The 17,866-nt window shown below is 40.0% G+C and overlaps 1 protein-coding gene across 1 annotated transcript; it reads left to right on the top strand.

Moving 5' to 3' along the window:
- Positions 1-10,292: 10,292 nt before the first annotated feature.
- On the top strand, positions 10,293-15,387 carry LOC128844450 (parvalbumin beta). Its single transcript, XM_054042197.1, has 5 exons — positions 10,293-10,364; positions 12,273-12,340; positions 13,131-13,263; positions 13,640-13,749; positions 15,073-15,387. The coding sequence occupies exons 2-5, from the start codon at positions 12,280-12,282 to the stop codon at positions 15,096-15,098; spliced, it is 330 nt and encodes a 109-aa protein (XP_053898172.1). The 5' UTR covers positions 10,293-10,364; positions 12,273-12,279; the 3' UTR covers positions 15,099-15,387.
- The last annotated feature ends 2,479 nt before the right edge of the window (positions 15,388-17,866 follow it).

Raw genomic sequence — 17,866 nt, 5'->3', positions numbered from 1 at the left:
CGGGGTGATCTTTTTTTTTTTTTTTTTTTTTTTACAACAGCTGGAGTTCTCCATCCTATTTCTTTATCCAATTTGACACAAACACAGTCACTAGGTTCTAGACCCAGCAGTTCTTTAGCTGAGAGATGTCTTTTATAAGAATATTTGTAAGGTCTTTTCGCCTCTTTATCTGATTTGGCCACTTTGGAGATAGGTTCTTTTCCAAAATTGGAACAGTAGTTCTGAGTTGTCTTCCCATCAGAAGTGGTGCTGGACTATATCCAGATGGTGCTATTGGTGTTGATCTGGGAAGGATGAAGAGCAGGGAGGAGCCAACCCATTTTTTTTTCACAGTAAGGAAGAGGAAAGAAGGGAACTGAGCTGCTGGGCTCTTTCTATTCCTTCCTTCCCCTCCACTCCTGTGAAAATGGTGTCAGCTGCTCCCTCTCCCCTGTCTCTATCCAAAAACTTCTCTGGCCCCTGAGAGGCAGGGAGAGAGGTTTGGCTGGCCCCTGCAGCAGCACTGATTGATGCTGTTCCCCAGGAGGTGGGCAAATGGGGAACAGAGCTAATAAGTGGGGGTTCCCCTGGGTCAAGACTGGAAATCACCTAAGTGAGACTGGCTTTTGCAGGAGTCAAAATCACTGATGAGTTAGCAACACTGCCTGCCTTAAGCACCTTGGCTGTTCTCTCAGGAAAGAACACACAAAGTAGATATTTTCTTGGAGAGTCAGGACCCAAAACCGGCAGGGCTTCACAGACTAAACCCAACATCTTAAATTTCATCAAGAAATGGATTGGTGAGACTGTGGAGCACAAAAGTCACATGCTTTCTTCAAGAAACATGGCAAAATGTGTGGGCAGAGCATTCAGTATCAGCCCAGGCTTCCAAGTGGCCTTCAGACATGCCCTCATAAAGAACAAATTGCAGTAATCCATTCACATGGTGACAAAGGCACCCATTACTGTGTCAAGATCTGTACCTGTGTGATAACGGCAGAACTTCCTTGCCAAGCACAGATTATAGGAAGTGCTTTTGGCTACATCTACTTCTTGACCTTTTAAAAGCAGATTAGTATACAGGAAAACCTCTAGGACCTTGTTAACAAAAGGTGAACCAATTCCTATTATATCAACATTATACTTTCCTCTGGACATTTCCTCCTCCAGCAATGCCTTTATCTTGGCAAGACTGAGATTTAGCCAGCTAATCTTCATTTAGTTAAAGCCTTCAGTAGACAACTGGAGACCGGAAAGACTCCAATGTCCAGATTTGATGAAAAGGAGACGTAGAGCCGATGCTTGTCTGTAGCCTGATGGCTCTGTCACCCAACTTGCCTCACTATCTGCCCAAGCAGCCTCATTTAATCAGTGAATAGAAGGGGTGAAAGAACAGAACTTTGTGGCAACCCACAGAAGAGACCTCTCAGGACAAAACAGCAATTGCCTCATGCTGCTCTCTGGATTATCTTAGAAAATAATAGAGCCACTCAAGCATCACTCCAATTTTACTTGCCAGTGTCTGCAGAAAGGGTAGCAAAACCTCATGATCAATTTCTGGACATTTCATAGAAATTTCCTGTATAATACCTAGCCATTTATAGCCATGGTTGAATTCTTAATAATGAGGGAGGTTTCACATCATAGAGTTTCAGTTAACCTTTTGCCCCAAAAAGTCCTAGCTTAAGAAAACTGCTCTTTTTTAAAAAACAGTATTCTACCTTTTTAAATCTTGGAAATGTTAGCAAAATGCAATCAGTGCTACTATCCAACTGCATCTATGGCAATCACAATTTGTGTAAATGAATCTTTCTGTGAATTAATTTATCACCTGGACACTATACATCCATTTAATCAATCAACAGAACAACATATTTGAAAAGAAATATGTTCCCTTCAAACAGAGTAAGCTGTTTTACTTTATTCCCACCAACTAGAGCAATTTGCTAGTAGAAGCCACTGTAAAAGTCACCTAGCTTGTCCACAACTGGGGCCTCATCGTCTCTAAATAATAGGGACTCACATTTTCTCTTTACATTGTTCTGTAGTCTATAATAAACCTGAAATCACCAGGAGATCTGGACATCAATACAAGTGGTAATGCTTATGAGCTACAGTACAAATACAATACTGTATAGAAAGGACAATGCCCTTTTCTGTTTTTTCATCCCACTGATCCTTTAAATATTTGAACAACTGAATCATTATTATTGATGCACTATTTGATTAAACCAGGCTTAGCATTAAAATGCTGGATGAATTCTTGTTTCTAAAGACTTTTAATGCTTCCATATCCGATACCATTACATCTGCAGTATCAGCTTCCATTTTAATTCATCTTATTTTTCCATGGTCCTCATTCTGATTATTGTTAGTGCTTTAGTAGTTTTTGTGCACCAGAGACAGCATCTGTGAGGTTCATTTTTATGGCAGGAAACATTTTTATTATAGCAAACATGGTTTCAGTAAGCTAGAAATGTATAGGCTTGACAGGTTTTTTTGCTGGGACATTCATTTGCAGGCCTTTTCAATGACAGCAGACCTTTTCCAATGCACTTTCCCTGATCCCAGGAATTGTTATTTATAACAATTATGTTGATGTGGGACAAAATCTGGCCATAGGCCTATTGGATCAGATTGTCAGTTGCACTGAGGCCCCTTTACATTCCTCTGGTAGCATAAAAGGGCATTAAAGTGAGTGTAAATGTAATTTATTCCCACGTTAAGGACTCTTTACACTGCCAGAGTAGTCTAAGCAGCCTTGTATAACTGAGAATCAGGCCCTCTATGTCTGGAAGGGTTTGCTGACAACTATGCCACATCCATCTGGTAACTTTCTAAATCTGACATACAATTACATTACTATTTATTACTGTAGTTCCTGGGAGCCCATGTCATGGCCTAGGCCCGAGGGTGCTAGGTGCTGTACAAACACAGTATCAAAAAAGGTCCCTGCCCCAAAAAGCTTCCTTACTGCTGTGGTCAATATTAGATTCATAGATTCATAGATTCATAGATTCTAGGACTGGAAGGGACCTCGAGAGGTCATCGAGTCCAGTCCCCTGCCCGCATGGCAGGACCAAATACTGCCTAGACCATCCCTAATAGACATTTATCTAACCTACTCTTAAATATCTCCAGAGACGGAGATTCCACAACCTCCCTAGGCAATTTGTTCCAGTGTTTAACCACCCTGACAGTTAGGAACTTTTTCCTAATGTCCAATCTAGACCTCCCTTGCTGCAGTTTAAACCCATTGTTTCTGGTTCTATCCTTAGAGGCTAAGGTGAACAAGTTCTCTCCCTCCTCCTTATGACACCCTTTTATATACCTGAAAACTGCTATCATGTCCCCTCTCAGTCTTCTCTTTTCCAAACTAAACAAACCCAATTCTTTCAGCCTTCCTTCATAGGTCATGTTCTCAAGACCTTTAATCATTCTTGTTGCTCTTCTTTGGACCCTTTCCAGTTTCTCCACATCTTTTTTAAAATGCGGCGCCCAGAACTGGACACAATTCTCCAGCTGAGGCCTAACCAGAGCAGAGTAGAGCGGAAGAATGACTTCTCGTGTCTTGCTCACAACACACCTGTTAATGCATCCCAGAATCATGTTTGCTTTTTTTGCAACAGCATCACACTGTTGACTCATATTTAGCTTGTGGTCCACTATAACCCCTAGATCCCTTTCTGCCGTACTCCTTCCTAGACAGTCTTTTCCCATTCTGTATGTGTGAAATTGATTTTTCCTTCCTAAGTGGAGCACTTTGCATTTGTCTTTGTTAAACTTCATCCTGTTTAACTCAGACCATTTCTCCAATTTGTCCAGATCATTTTGAATTATGACCCTGTCCTCCAAAGTAGTTGCAATCCCTCCCAGTTTGGTATCATCCGCAAACTTAATAAGCGTACTTTCTATGCCAATATCTAAGTCGTTGATGAAGATATTGAACAGAGCCGGTCCCAAAACAGACCCCTGCGGTACCCCACTCGTTACGCCTTTCCAGCAGGATTGGGAACCATTAATAACAACTCTCTGAGTATGATTATCCAGCCAGTTATGCACCCACCTTATAGTAGCCCCATCTAATTTGTATTTGCCTAGTTTATCGATAAGAATATCATGCGAGACCGTATCAAATGCCTTACTAAAGTCTAGGTATACCACATCCACCGCTTCACCCTTATCCACAAGGCTCGTTATCCTATCGAAGAAAGCTATCAGATTGGTTTGACATGATTTGTTCTTCACAAATCCATGCTGGCTATTCCCTATCACCTTACCACCTTCCAAGTGTTGGCAGACGATTTCCTTAATTACTTGCTCCATTATCTTCCCTGGCACAGAAGTTAAACTAACTGGTCTGTAGTTACCTGGGTTGTTTTTATTTCCCTTTTTATAGATGGGAACTATATTTGCCCTTTTCCAGTCTTCTGGAATCTCTCCCGTCTCCCATGACTTTCCAAAGATAATAGCTAGAGGCTCAGATACCTCCTCTATTAGCTCCTTGAGTATTCTAGGATGCATTTCATCAGGCCCGGGTGACTTGCAGGCATCTAACTTTTCTAAGTGATGTTTAACTTGTTCTTTTTTTATTTTATCCGCTAAACCTACCCCCTTCCCATTAGCATTCACTATGTTAGGCATTCCTTCAGACTTCTCGGTGAAGACCGAAACAAAGAAGTCATTAAGCATCTCTGCCATTTCCAAGTTTCCTGTTACTGTTTCTCCCTCTTCACTAAGCAGTGGGCCTACCCTGTCTTTGGTCTTCCTCTTGCTTCTAATGTATTGATAAAAAGTCTTCTTGTTTCCTTTTATTCCCGTAGCTAGTTTGAGCTCATTTTGTGCCTTTGCCTTTCTAACCTTGCCCCTGCATTCCTGTGTTGTTTGCCTATATTCATCCTTTGTAATCTGTCCTAGTTTCCATTTTTTATATGACTCCTTTTTATTTTTTAGATCGTGCAAGATCTCGTGGTTAAGCCAAGGTGGTCTTTTGCCACATTTTCTATCTTTCCTAACCAGCGGAATAGCTTGCTTTTGGGCCCTTAATAGTGTCCCTTTGAAAAACTGCCAACTCTCCTCAGTTGTTTTTCCCCTCAGTCTTGATTCCCATGGGACCTTACCTATCAGCTCTCTGAGCTTCCCAAAATCTGCCTTCCTGAAATCCATTGTCTCTATTTTGCTGTTCTCCCTTCTACCCTTCCTTAGAATTGCAAAGTCTATGATTTCATGATCACTTTCACCCAGGCTGCCTTCTACTTTCACATTCTCAACGAGTTCCTCCCTATTTGTTAAAATCAAGTCTAGAACAGCTTCCCCCCTAGTAGCTTTTTCAACCTTCTGAAATAAAAAGTTGTCTCCAATGCAGTCCAAGAATTTGTTGGATAGTCTGTTCCCCGCTGTGTTATTTTCCCAACATATATCCGGATAGTTGAAGTCCCCCATCACCACCAAATCTTGGGCTTTGGATGATTTTGTTAGTTGCTTGAAAAAAGCCTCATCCACCTCTTCCACCTGGTTAGGTGGCCTGCCTAGCATGACATCTCCCTTGTTTTTTGCCCCTTTAAGCCTAACCCAGAGACTCTCAACACTTCCGTCTCCTATGTCCATCTCTACCTCAGTCCAAGTTGTGTGGCTGATTTCTCCAACACTCATGCAAATAGTCCCAATATCTTCAGCTGATTATTACATAAGTAAAAGTTGCAGGTTCAGTGCACTTGTAATGACTTATATTGAGTCTCTCTAGGCTATTAAAGAAAACTTTGCTCTAAGATGTGGGCACAGTACAAAGCTACAACCAGCTCTGTAGGTTGCCTATGCATGAATGATGGCCTCCTTTGATTATCCTATTGGTATTATGCTTAGGAGGAAAGAACTGGGCAGACAAACATCAAGTAGCTCTTTTCTTTTAATCATTAACTTTTGCTTATGACTTAGGTATAAAATATTTTCTTCATGTGCTGAAAATTGCTTTGGTGTAGTTGCAGTTATTTTCCCACACAACAAATGGTAAGATTATCCCTCGCCTAAATTTACATTGGCCATCTTGTTAGGACCCTTGCAGGTGGCATTCCACTAGGTAATGAAGTAGCTTTTGACTTTAGTATTATGCCAGGCAGGTTGCTCTATTTTTCTGATGTGATCTGTGTGGGTTTTCAAACCACAGAAACAATCCCCCAGAGTTCAAATGTTTTATTTATTAAATGGATTAATGAATGAATCCAACAGATGAAATGGATTAATGTATCCATCATCTAGGAAGTCTTTATCTGAAAAAGCCTTTTTCTTACTTCTTTCACATGCACACTCGTTTAGTAAGCATTAGAAATGGGAATGATCTACAGAATGGATTCAGACACGAAAACCTCCAAGTGCAGGTGCGATCAGATCTGAGGCCATTAGCATGATAGAGCCTAGATGTGAAATTCAGATCTGGATCCAAGTTTCCCTAAAGTTTTGGATCAAGGGTTGGCACTCATCTTTAGCAAATCACAGATGAGGGGCTAAATATAAATATTGCTTGTCTTATGCAAGTAATCCCATTGACTCACATAAATAAGGAGAGTAAGATTTGACTCTAGGTAGAAAGATTTGTAATTAGTATATATATAGTTAGTTTGGTTGAAGTCAATGGGAAGTCTGAGTGCTCAGCACCTCTTAAAATCAGTCACATAAATTGTAAGTATGTGGCTTCAGACAGTAACATCAATTTATTACCATGCAATAAATTATCTAACAATTGTTATAGTTAATTAAAGTCTGCACAAAATAAGCCAAATCTTATTTGATTTTTCATGCGCTGCTTCCTGCCAGCAAGGCAGCTTCTCTTTCACTACCGTCTTGAGGGAAAATATTTTAATACAAATGTTCCCATCTACAATACAGTTACAGTCTGCCTGCTAGAGTCCTTGGCAGTTACTGAAAGTTGTGACTCTACAGTCACCTTCACAGAAAGTAAAAACTTTTGCGTACAATGGCATACAATAGAAAACAGAACAACCGAGTGCTCTCAAACTAGAATAGCTGTTCAACAAACAAGATGGTGCACTGGCATAATAATAAATGTATGTAATTTACATAAGAAAGGCCATTCTGGGTCAGACCAAAGGTCCATCTAGCCCAGTATCTTGTCTTCCTACAGTGGTCAATGCCAAGTACCCCAGAGGGAATGAACATTCACAGCTTCTGGCAGACAGAGGCTATAAACACCATCCCTGCCCATCCTGGCTAATAGCCATTGATGGACCTAGCCTCCATGAATTTATATAGTTCTTTTTTGAACCCTATTATAGTCTTGGCCTTCACAACATCCCCTGGCAAAGAGTTCCACAGGTTGTTCCGCAGTTCCTTTCATTTGTTTTAAACCTGCTGCCTATTAAACAAAGAAGCTCTTCACCACAGATGGGATGGAAGTGAACCCACAGCCTCTGGCTTAGGAGGCCAATGCCTTATCCATTAGGCCACTGGGATCAGTTTTGTCTTGTAGGATCCCAAAATGTTTTACAAGCTGAATGAATAAACAAAGTATTTTGTTTTCACTATTCAAATAGTATTGGTTATATATGATTGATGAAGTAAGTCAAATGGTATGATTTCTATTCTCTGATTTGATGAGTGCACGGACATTTTCAATCCAGTGTTAAAAGCTGTATGTATAACCCATGCCTGCTGGGTGGGTGCTCTGTCCCCCTCTAGTGGCTCCTATACCACTTAGAGATTAATGAGTCTGCTACAGCCTTAACTAATAGCATGTAGCTTTTAGCTCATGTAGTAGAGACTCATGCATTTAGCTCCAGAGGTCCGAGGTTTTATCCTGCCCACCGACAACCAGGGTCTGTCAGCGTTTCATATGTACATCTATAAAATGCAGCTTTAGAAAAAATCCCCACATAAGAACTTTGAAATTCACTTTTCATGAACATGCATGGAAATGAAACACAAAAGAGATGCAAGGGAGGCCTAAGCAAATTAATTGAAAATTAGACTGTATAGTCACAAAAAACATGTTTGTAGTATTTGCCTAACTACAACATACAAGAATCACTGCACTAGTGAAATGCAGCCACCTCTGGAGTGAAGAGGGACAACAGAACTATATTATGCAGCTGGCACAGCACACTACACAGAGGTGGGGCAATGGGGAGGGGGACAGAGGGGAGGATTTTGATGGCCCCACAGATCCTGATTTCCCAAGGACAGCAACTTAATGTCCTCTAGTTTAAAATGTGGCCTTTCGACCTGGGGGGGAGAAGGTAATTTTGGCACTAGCAGAGTTAAAATCATAATCAAGACTGGAGGCCTAAAATGGAAAGAGAACAGTATTTATACCATTGCTGCTTCATGCATTAAACAAGAAATCCTATAGCAGGCAAACAGATGTAAGAGGATTGAAATGGTGCAGGTCCCTTGGTCTAAACTGTCCCTAAGAAGGAATCTGTCTGTCTGAAGAGGATCATCCTTTCCTTACTTCCCGCTGTTTCCTAATGCTACACAGGTCTCCCTCCCCCTGCTAAATTGGGTGGCTGCTGGAAGGCTATTAACAGGCTTTGATGAAAAAAAATAAAATCAGCCAGACAGACAGATGTGTTTTGCAGTCTCTAAAGTAGCACTTGCTGCTAAAATGGCTGTTGGAGGCTGGCTGTAAATAGTGTTACATGATCTCTGTGCATTTCATCCTGCCAGCCACTGCACGTGTTTTGGATCTCTGCTGCCTCCAACTTCAGTGCAAACCAGGCTCCAAAATTTGCCAGAGTCTGACCACAGTTCAACTGTCTGGGGCTGTAAATCATTTGATTCAGGATCTGTCCTTAAAATTACAGCAAGCAAAAGGAATCATCTGGCTACAACTCATTGGAAAACAAAAACACATTTGTGTCCTCAAGTGATTCATACACTTAAGCGCAGACTAATGGTTATGGGCCACAGGCACTATAACAAATAATAGTAATCAATGCTATTTTTAAATAGAAGAATGGGGGTGAGGGGTTAACGTATGTGGAATTAGCTCTAAGCAAGATGAGATGCTATTGCTGTAAAAATTGAAAGCATCCTCTGACACAGACACCCATGGTTCAAATTCTCATTTATACTCATGCCATCCCAGAGTTTTAGCAGATTTTGCCTTTCTCCTTAACTTAGTTTCATTAGCCGATATCATGCCATCCATTTTTATGCAGGACTCCCCCCTGATTTCATATCAATTGCTGGCACAATGTGGGCCATTTTCTGATTTGAAAAAAAATGGGGGGTCATTTTTCTAGCAGAAATTAACACTTTCTGAAAGAAATCAACTAAACCTAGGCACTGCAGTATTTGTACATTACATCTCACGAAAGAAAATTCAGACAATTCAATAGTTTCTCGGTTATTTCAATTTTTCAAAAGTGTACCATAGCACAGAGCAACTCTGGAAAACAGCAATGGGGAAAAAAATAAATAAAAGGATTAGATACCTAAAAGAGATCTGAAAACAGCTTAAAAATTGTAAAGACGTCCCTTTCAGAGTGTCCTCTGCAGTAATGCTTTGGAAAATTTCCCCTCTTTTTTATGATAAATGCAAAGATCCCTCAAGCTGAAGCTCAGAAGCTTTCATCTCAGAGACAGCTAAGTAGATCAGGCCCTTCCTATCACTTGGACATAACACAGCTAAACATGGGTACTGCTTCCTAACTTTAAAGAATTCTCAGGTTCTGATTAGGAACAAACCAAATTCCTCAACCATTACAGAAATAGATGCTTTTTGCTGTTCAGATGGACTGGCATAATATTATTTTACCTATTGCAGCATCACAGTCACTGTTTTTAAAGTGACAACAGCCCCAAAATCTTTGTGAGAATATGACTATTATTCTCCTTAAACTGTATGCTACCCAAAATTTCAGTAGGGCAATATTCCATACATGAGTAAACTTCAATTTCCTTTTTTTCCTTTACCCCAAGCCTTGTCTACAAATAACATAAGAAGTTATCACAATAAAATGTTTATCTAATGCATCTCATCAAGATTCGGTCCAGCTTCAGTTCATCTGAGTACTGGGATCAAATGTATTAGATTGTTTGTTTGTGGCCTAGATCATATGAAGAAGTTGATATTTTCTGCTTAAATCAGAAGAAATTTAATACAACGCACTCCTTTCCACATATCTCGCCACTTATCTTATTTCGTTTGCAAATATCATATGTATTCTCTTGAGATAAAAATAGTGTAAGATGATTAGTTAGGCAAGTTCATTCGACACCATTCCCCCTTCATGACGCTGAAATCTAAAATCTGTATATGGTATACAACTTAAAGTATATATAAGCAAGCTCAGCTCTGCTGGAGACACACAGCAAGTGCTTTCCTTCCAACTAGATTGCCTCCTTGTCCAGTCAAGAAGACCACAAAGGTAAGACCATTAGAACCTCTGCTTTTGGAAAAAGAAAAAGAAAATGCTTCATAAACTGAAAGAACCTAGGCAATTAAAAAACAAAATAAAATCTTATAATCTTTTCAGTCTGACATACCTTTACAATCTAGAGTAGAATGAAATCAGTGATCAGACTAGTGGGAGGGAAATGGCAGTATGGTGCACCTCTCAGAAATGACGGCATGCTCCAACTTTTTTCCCCCTTTAACTTTTCCCCTTCCTTTTTTCTACCATCAGCAGTGAGAAGTGGGTGATTGGCATAACTCCCTATCACCCTGAGTGCTGAGAGCAATGGTAGCAAGTATTCACAAGAAATCATTGAGATAAATTCACTGCTAGCATAAGCGGAAGAAACGCCAGTGGAGAAACTTAATTGGAGATGCACCCATTGAGACCAGTGGGGAATTTGCCCTATTGTTTCTTTGCACCTTCTGAAGTACCTGCAAGCAAGGACTAGCCAGACCTACATGATTAACTGTTTATTTCCTCTCTCAGAAATCAGTTTGGATTGACGTAGACAACTGATTGCCTGAGCAAGTTTACAACTTATGTAGATCTGATTAACAGGGCACATAAGTCATAAATGGTTAGCCACCCCATCTTCCCTCATATCCATGTGCCCAGAAAGGAAAATAAAAGGGGAAACATATTTAATTTTTCTACAAGTATTTTATATGGGAAAGATAGTTTATTGGAAAAGCACTGGGATGGGCTTGGGAGATCTTGATTTTATTCCTGGCTCTGCCACAGACATCTCTGTGACCCTCAAAAAGTCACTTCTCTGTACCTCAGTTCCCCATCCATAAGTAATACGTACCTACCTCACAGAAATGTTGTGAATCTTAACTCATTAATAATTGTGATATACTTTGAAATCTTCAATGGAGAATACTATAGCAGTGCAACTGTATTAATATTAAATTACATTCCCATGAACAGAATAGACTGGGATTTAGGGCTTCAGCAACTGTTTGGTAATCAACACACAGCTTTGTCAGACAGAGCCTCTGGAGTCATCTTTGCTTCAGTGGGAAGAAGGGGATCTTTGTTAAAAGTTGATGTTTCAGAAGAAACTGGCTTCCCTCCTCCAGTCTTCAAAGATTTACTCTCAGCACATCGATTTACCAAAATGAAGGCATCTGGGTAAAAATCCAGCTCATTCTATTCTGTGCCGAGACAAGGCAGCCCAACTTGTTTAAGAAGAACAGTTGTCTAGACAGCTACCGTAAGAGTTAGTCTTCTATAGAAACATAAATGCAAGAAGCCAAATTCATCTCTGATGTAATTCAATTTACCTCAGTGAAGCTAGGCGCGGGTTGTATTTATTCCTGTGCATTTAGATTCCTTTAACATTAAATTAGAATAAATAGACTAAATCTTCATCTTATCATTTTTTTTTTTCAATTTTTAAAAAATTTCAGCCCATTTACTGATAATCATGATTTGATTTTAAAATATTCTAGGCAAAATAGCTCCAAGAACTTTGCCAGGGATAAAAATGGCCCTCTGTTTTATGTACTCTGTAGATACATTTGGACTGTTTATATAATACCTTTTAAATGAGTAATAATCTACTTCCAGGGAAATCCTCACAGAAGTCACACTTTTGGGGTGCTAGACACCTTTGACTTGCTCTCTTCCCATGCTCCCCAGACATCATATCTTACTCCAGCCCTACACCCTGTCATGTGGAATTCCTCACTCATTCCTCAGCTTCAAGTGGAAGCACCTGCTGCAGACATCTGTTACTGTATGCTCCGTTTACAATTAGATGAATAATATATCCTTTATCAGACATTGTCCCACCAGCAACTTCAAACAAAGCCTTTGCGTGAAAGAGATGGAGAAGTTATTTTAATGACTAAATACCTCACATTTATTTTACAGTTCAGCAATGGCTATGACTGATATCCTTTCTGCTAAAGATATTGAAGCTGCTCTTACCAGCTGCCAGGGTAAGGAACGGTCCCTCTGCAATGAGGAGACATTATTTTTACATTTTAATATGGTATGGCTATCATTTTCTCTGTAGATCTCTTCCCTTTGAGATCCCTTTGTAGCTGCATTACAAGGTAGCCTCCTGAATTCAAAAAGACCTACAACAGGTTATTTTATGGGTACCATTCCCTTAAATGTGCAGCAGCAAACTGAGTTAAAGGGCGACATCCTCAGATGGTATAAATTCGGTGTAGCTCCACTGATTTTTATTGCACTCTGCCAATTTTACACCAGTTGAGGATTTGTCCTTAAGTATTCATTCACTGAGGTCCTGCCTTGCAGGATTATGCCCACATTTATGTATATTCCATGAGACAGTTGAAGACCCTGGATTAAATTTATTTTCTCCTGAAGCCGTTGCCTGTGTAATGACTGTGTGAAGCTGGAGTAAAGGCTTCATAGTTTGGCTGAAAGGCTTTATGTCAGACACACATACTCTAAATGTTTATTGTAATTGCCTGTGAGGTAGATTGAAATAAGTTTCAGGGGCTTTGCAGAATGTCCATTCTAACAGGAAACACGAATTTGGCCACAGGATATCCAACAATAGGCCTACAGTTGTTAGAAGGGGAAGCTCCATTTAGATTGTGTCTAGTGTGCTGCACCGAGGAACAAAAGCAGCAGGAGCTGAATTGAAGCACTGAGCCTGGCACCCAGATATTATGGGGATGGGTACCTTAGAAATATGTACAACAGTAATAACCTCAAGAGAAAAGGTGTTAAACAATAGGTTTTTGTTTCTTCCAGCTGCTGACTCTTTCAACTACAAGTCTTTCTTCTCCAAGGTCGGTCTAAAAGGCAAGTCTACTGACCAGGTAAAGAAAATTTTTGGAATCCTTGACCAGGACAAGAGCGGCTTCATTGAGGAAGATGAGCTTCAGTAAGTATAGCTTAGCTGCTGTTACTTATTAGAAAACGTAGGCTTCTGGATGTTTTCTGCGTCCTGTGGTCTGCTGCTGCTTTTAAAGAAACGCCAACATCTTGGCTGTCTCTGAATGTGGTCTTAACATCAGCTTGTGAAATAAGTTTAGGAATTTCCACATATGTTAAGATTAGACCTTATTCATTTGTGGGGTTTAGGCTGTTGAATTAGGGGAGAAAGACAGAAATCCTGAACTACCAAAATCATCTTAGAGAACAGTGTGTCACAGAACTCTGTGTATGGCACCCAGAAAGATGGGGCCACATCCTGACTTTGGGCTCTAATCACTTCCACAATACAAAGAACACTTAGTAATGTCTCTGTTTTATTTCAGGCTGTTCCTGCAGAATTTCTCCTCAACTGCCCGAGCTCTAACTGCTGCTGAGACCAAGGCTTTCATGGCTGCAGGTGACACTGACGGTGATGGCAAAATCGGAGTGGATGGTAAGTTTTTCAATGTGGTCTTCAGTAAGTTTTGGTTTCTTCAAATATGTATTTTCAGGCTGAAAGTAAATGTACAGCACTAATAATTAGGTGGAGTAATAGGGCCCAGTTTCCCTCTGAAACAGGTTTTACACAAGCGTAGCTTCACTGATTTCAATCAATTTACGCCTAGTGTCGCTAGTTTCCATGACAGCAGAATTAGGCCTGATATGGAGCCTGATCCTGCACCCACTGAAGTAAATGAGAGCTTTGCCATTGCTTTCAGTGGAGGGAAGATCAGGCCCATCGACTCTAAAGGTCTGATTTTTCAGAGGTGCTGAGGACCAGCAGCTCCTATGGACTTTAATTACAGTTGTGGGTGCTCTGCACATCAGATCACAGGTGAACACTCGACCTATACTCAGTAATACAGTAAAAAAATTGATTGTGCTTTTTTTTTTTTTTTGTAAGGATGCTACAATTGCTGTAATGCATGTAAACACCCAGCACTCATTCAGAGTTTGTCTGACGATATTTGTGCTAGAGAATAATCTGATCAGTGCAAGTTTCACTGGACAGCACTTCTATGGGAAACTAGACCAAATTACTTTAAAAAACCCAAGAGGAGAGATATGGGCTGGCTGGGCAATTTCTTTTTGAACTCGCAAGGAAGCAAATAGGGCATCATGGATCATGTACTGGAGATAAAGTTGCTGAAAACTGGGCCAGACTAGGACAGGTGGCAACAACCCTAACAGACACACGTGCTAATCTTAGCTGGAGTTCGGGAGGAGAAGCAGGAATGTGCTTCAGCAGCAGCTCTTGCAGCTTCTACTTATAAACCCCAAATAGGACATCATCTTATACAGATCTCAGGCAGCTCCTTAGCGATAACACTTCTGACTCTGAAACTATGTCACTGCTAACATTCAGTGCCTCATTTGGAAGCTAAAAAAGCAAGAAAATTCAGACTGAAGGTGACAACCCTGTCCTAATCCACCCTCTTTCATTTTGGCTATTGCAGCACATTCAGTGTGCGTGGTAAACTCACACTCCAGCTGGAAACCCTGGTATAGTGGATTAAATAAAATTCAGTTTTAACTCAGGATTTCCTAAGAATATGATTTTATAGGTCCATTCCTCATCTCAGCATACAATCTGTTTTAAGGAGTGAAGAGCTGCTACACCCCCTGTGTTTCAATTTAGCAGTAGCTTCAAGTAGTTTGTTACAACAACATGGTGGGCCCTTGTCTAGGATTTTTGGACAGTTTTCTTTCCAAAAGCCCTAATAATCACTTTCATCTAGTTTTATTCCCTGCTTGTCTCGTTTTCTTTCTCTAACAGAATTCCAGGCTCTGGTGAAGGCATAAAGAGCATTAGACCAAAAGCAACAATGGACAGTCTCTTCAAATTCCCTCCTCCAACAAGCACCTCACACTCAGCACATATTTGTACATTTTTATATTGTCTCATGGCATTAGTAAAATGCCTGTATGTTAACTCCACATATGGGACTGTTAAGAGATCTTGCAATGTACAGGTATTTTGGTCATGTGGCGTTGTTTTCAGTGTAAAAGCAGGCACTTTGTGATTTTCGACCACTCACAATGTTGAAGTTGTGGCTGGAAGAAGGAAAAAAATTATTAAAAAATTCTGCAAAAAAAAACTGTTGTCTTTTATTCTCTCTGCTCAAATCTTCCTTTCCCAGTTCCCCAGGCCCACTTTCCAGCCCACCCACCCCAGACACACTTTTGATGATCTTAAACAATATGATATCTTTTAGTGTTTAATTGCTCTGATTTGGTTGAGTTTTCTTCTGCTTAATTCTATGATCCCTGAGGAAAAGGGATGCTAACAAGGTATCTAAAAATAATCTATATTCAGTTCCAGCTGTGAGACTTTTAGAGAAAAAATGTAAGAGGAGTTGACACATAGCTCATAGCAGGGAATAAATTCCTGGTTAATTTAAAAAGCAAGTGGTAGGCTATCGTCTGTATTGTCAGAAAGTGCTAATGGCCTAAAATGTAATTCTCTCAAGAGGAAATATCTTCCTTTATCTTTATATTAACAACTACTGTGCGGTAGCTGCATTCTAGTGGAATTGGGGAGCAGGAAACTTAGGTATTAATCCCAACTCTGCCAATATCAAAGGCCATGATCCTGCAACGAGCTACATGTTGGTGGGCTGTTGCTGTGTAACCATGAACATGTCACTTAATCTCTCTGTGCCTGTCACCAGCTGTAAAACAGCTATATTAACCATTTCCTGCCTTGTAAAAATGCTGTGCTTGCTACAGATGAAAAAATGCTCAGCATCATTCCTCAAGTCTGTTATTCAATGCCAAAGTGTAAAAATATCACCAGTAATACACTAATATAGAGTGGCTATTACCCAACTCCTTCATTTATCATAATGAACGCTGACTGATGTACATTAATATTAGTATCCTTAATAGTATAGCCTTAATATTAGCCGTTTAGTTTATGTCTGAAAATGACTGGGGCTACTCATTCCTTTTATAAATGTCTTACAGCACACGTAGTGGGATGTTGCTAAGTCTCAATTATTTACTTAGTCCATTGATAAAGGGTTATGGTTAAATACAAGAAGAGGAGCAGTTTTATATTTTCAGAGGGGTGGGTTAAAAATTTCCCCCCAACATTTAATTACTTATTTTGCCATGACTTGGTTCCAGACCAAAAGTACACTGTGGTTTTAATATTTCTTGCTGACATCGGATGATAATTGTCACCTATTTTTTGGCAGCTGTTTTGAAAAACCGCAGAAACCGAGCATGTTGGAAATTGTATGTAATTTTTGGGGCAGGCATGTCCATAAATTGCAAGCCGATCAAGTAATGCATAGCACAGCTCACTTACACGCAAGCATGTAACCGAGCTTTTTGGCAGATGTTAAGACTGACTGCTGAAGAGGAATCCTGGCAATCAGTCTTGCTGAGGCCTTGGCAGTCAAGCATAACACAAAGTTATCCTGAATATAAATCCTAATTCTATCCCCAGTTGCTTTGATGTTAAATCTTGATTTAAATTATTGCTGGTGTTAATTGCTAGATGGCAATATTGCAAATAGTGAAGAGACTACATTGACTCCTTCTACCTTTATTCATTCGCCTGTCTATGGAAGACAAAGATAAAGTGCACATCCATATCTCTGGCAGTCCAGAGACACAAAACTGGCATTACTGTTAATCAGTACAAATTAATGTCTGTTTTCCATAAGCATAATAGACATATATCACCAGCATACACAGATCCAGGGCCTGCTAATGCATTCCTTGCCTGCCAAATCTCCCAATGAGTACACAAGAAATGCAGGTTTGGGCCTTGAGCTAACCTCAGTTTCAGGAGTACTGAGCAACGACAACTCTCATTGAATTCAGTGGCAATTAGGGGTGTGTAGCACCTCTGAGAATCAGGCCACTCATGTATATGCTCCTACTCCATGTCAAAATTCCTGCCAATGTAATTGTTTTCAAGAGAAAATCTGCTGCAGTTATACAGTCGTTTCTGACAATATGGCAGATTTTAAACATTTAAAAAATGTTAAGAAGCCATGCCACCACTTTGTCAGTAAGAAATCAAAACAAAATGCCAAAAAGCCATAGACACTGTGCAGGCAGGATCTATGCAAAATTAGAGCTTTTTTCTCTACTGACTGGCGCTGGGATTGGTATTCTCAGAGTTATGTTAATAATTCAGGTCATGATGTCTGTTACCTATCTCTCTATAGATAGAAAAGAACCATTTCACTGAAATATGTGGATAGACAATTACTGATTGACGGAAGCATTAACAACTTACAATGATGTACTCAGATTGCGTATTCCCAAGTACGTATCAATTTGACATTAGAAAGACCTGGGCATGTACCAGCAGCAACTAAATAAATAGAAATTAGAGGCAAATATAACTGAGCCTTAGGTTTCATGCCTTGCAGTGCACTCAAAACATGTACTCATAGCTTATTGCTACATTAAAAAGCTAACTGCAAGATCTGAAGGAAGGGATCATGTCTTCTTTCATATCACAATGGAAATGAATAAAAGATAAAGTAAAATAGACTTAAACGGCCCCTTTCAGTGAGTTTCAGTTCAGCCCATGACAGATTTTAATTTCC

Source organism: Malaclemys terrapin, chromosome 10 (assembly GCF_027887155.1).
Source record: "Malaclemys terrapin pileata isolate rMalTer1 chromosome 10, rMalTer1.hap1, whole genome shotgun sequence".
Taxonomy (NCBI): Eukaryota; Metazoa; Chordata; order Testudines; family Emydidae; genus Malaclemys; species Malaclemys terrapin.
The sequence above is the reverse complement of the archived record's forward strand: the minus strand, read 5'-3'. Positions and strand labels throughout refer to the sequence as shown.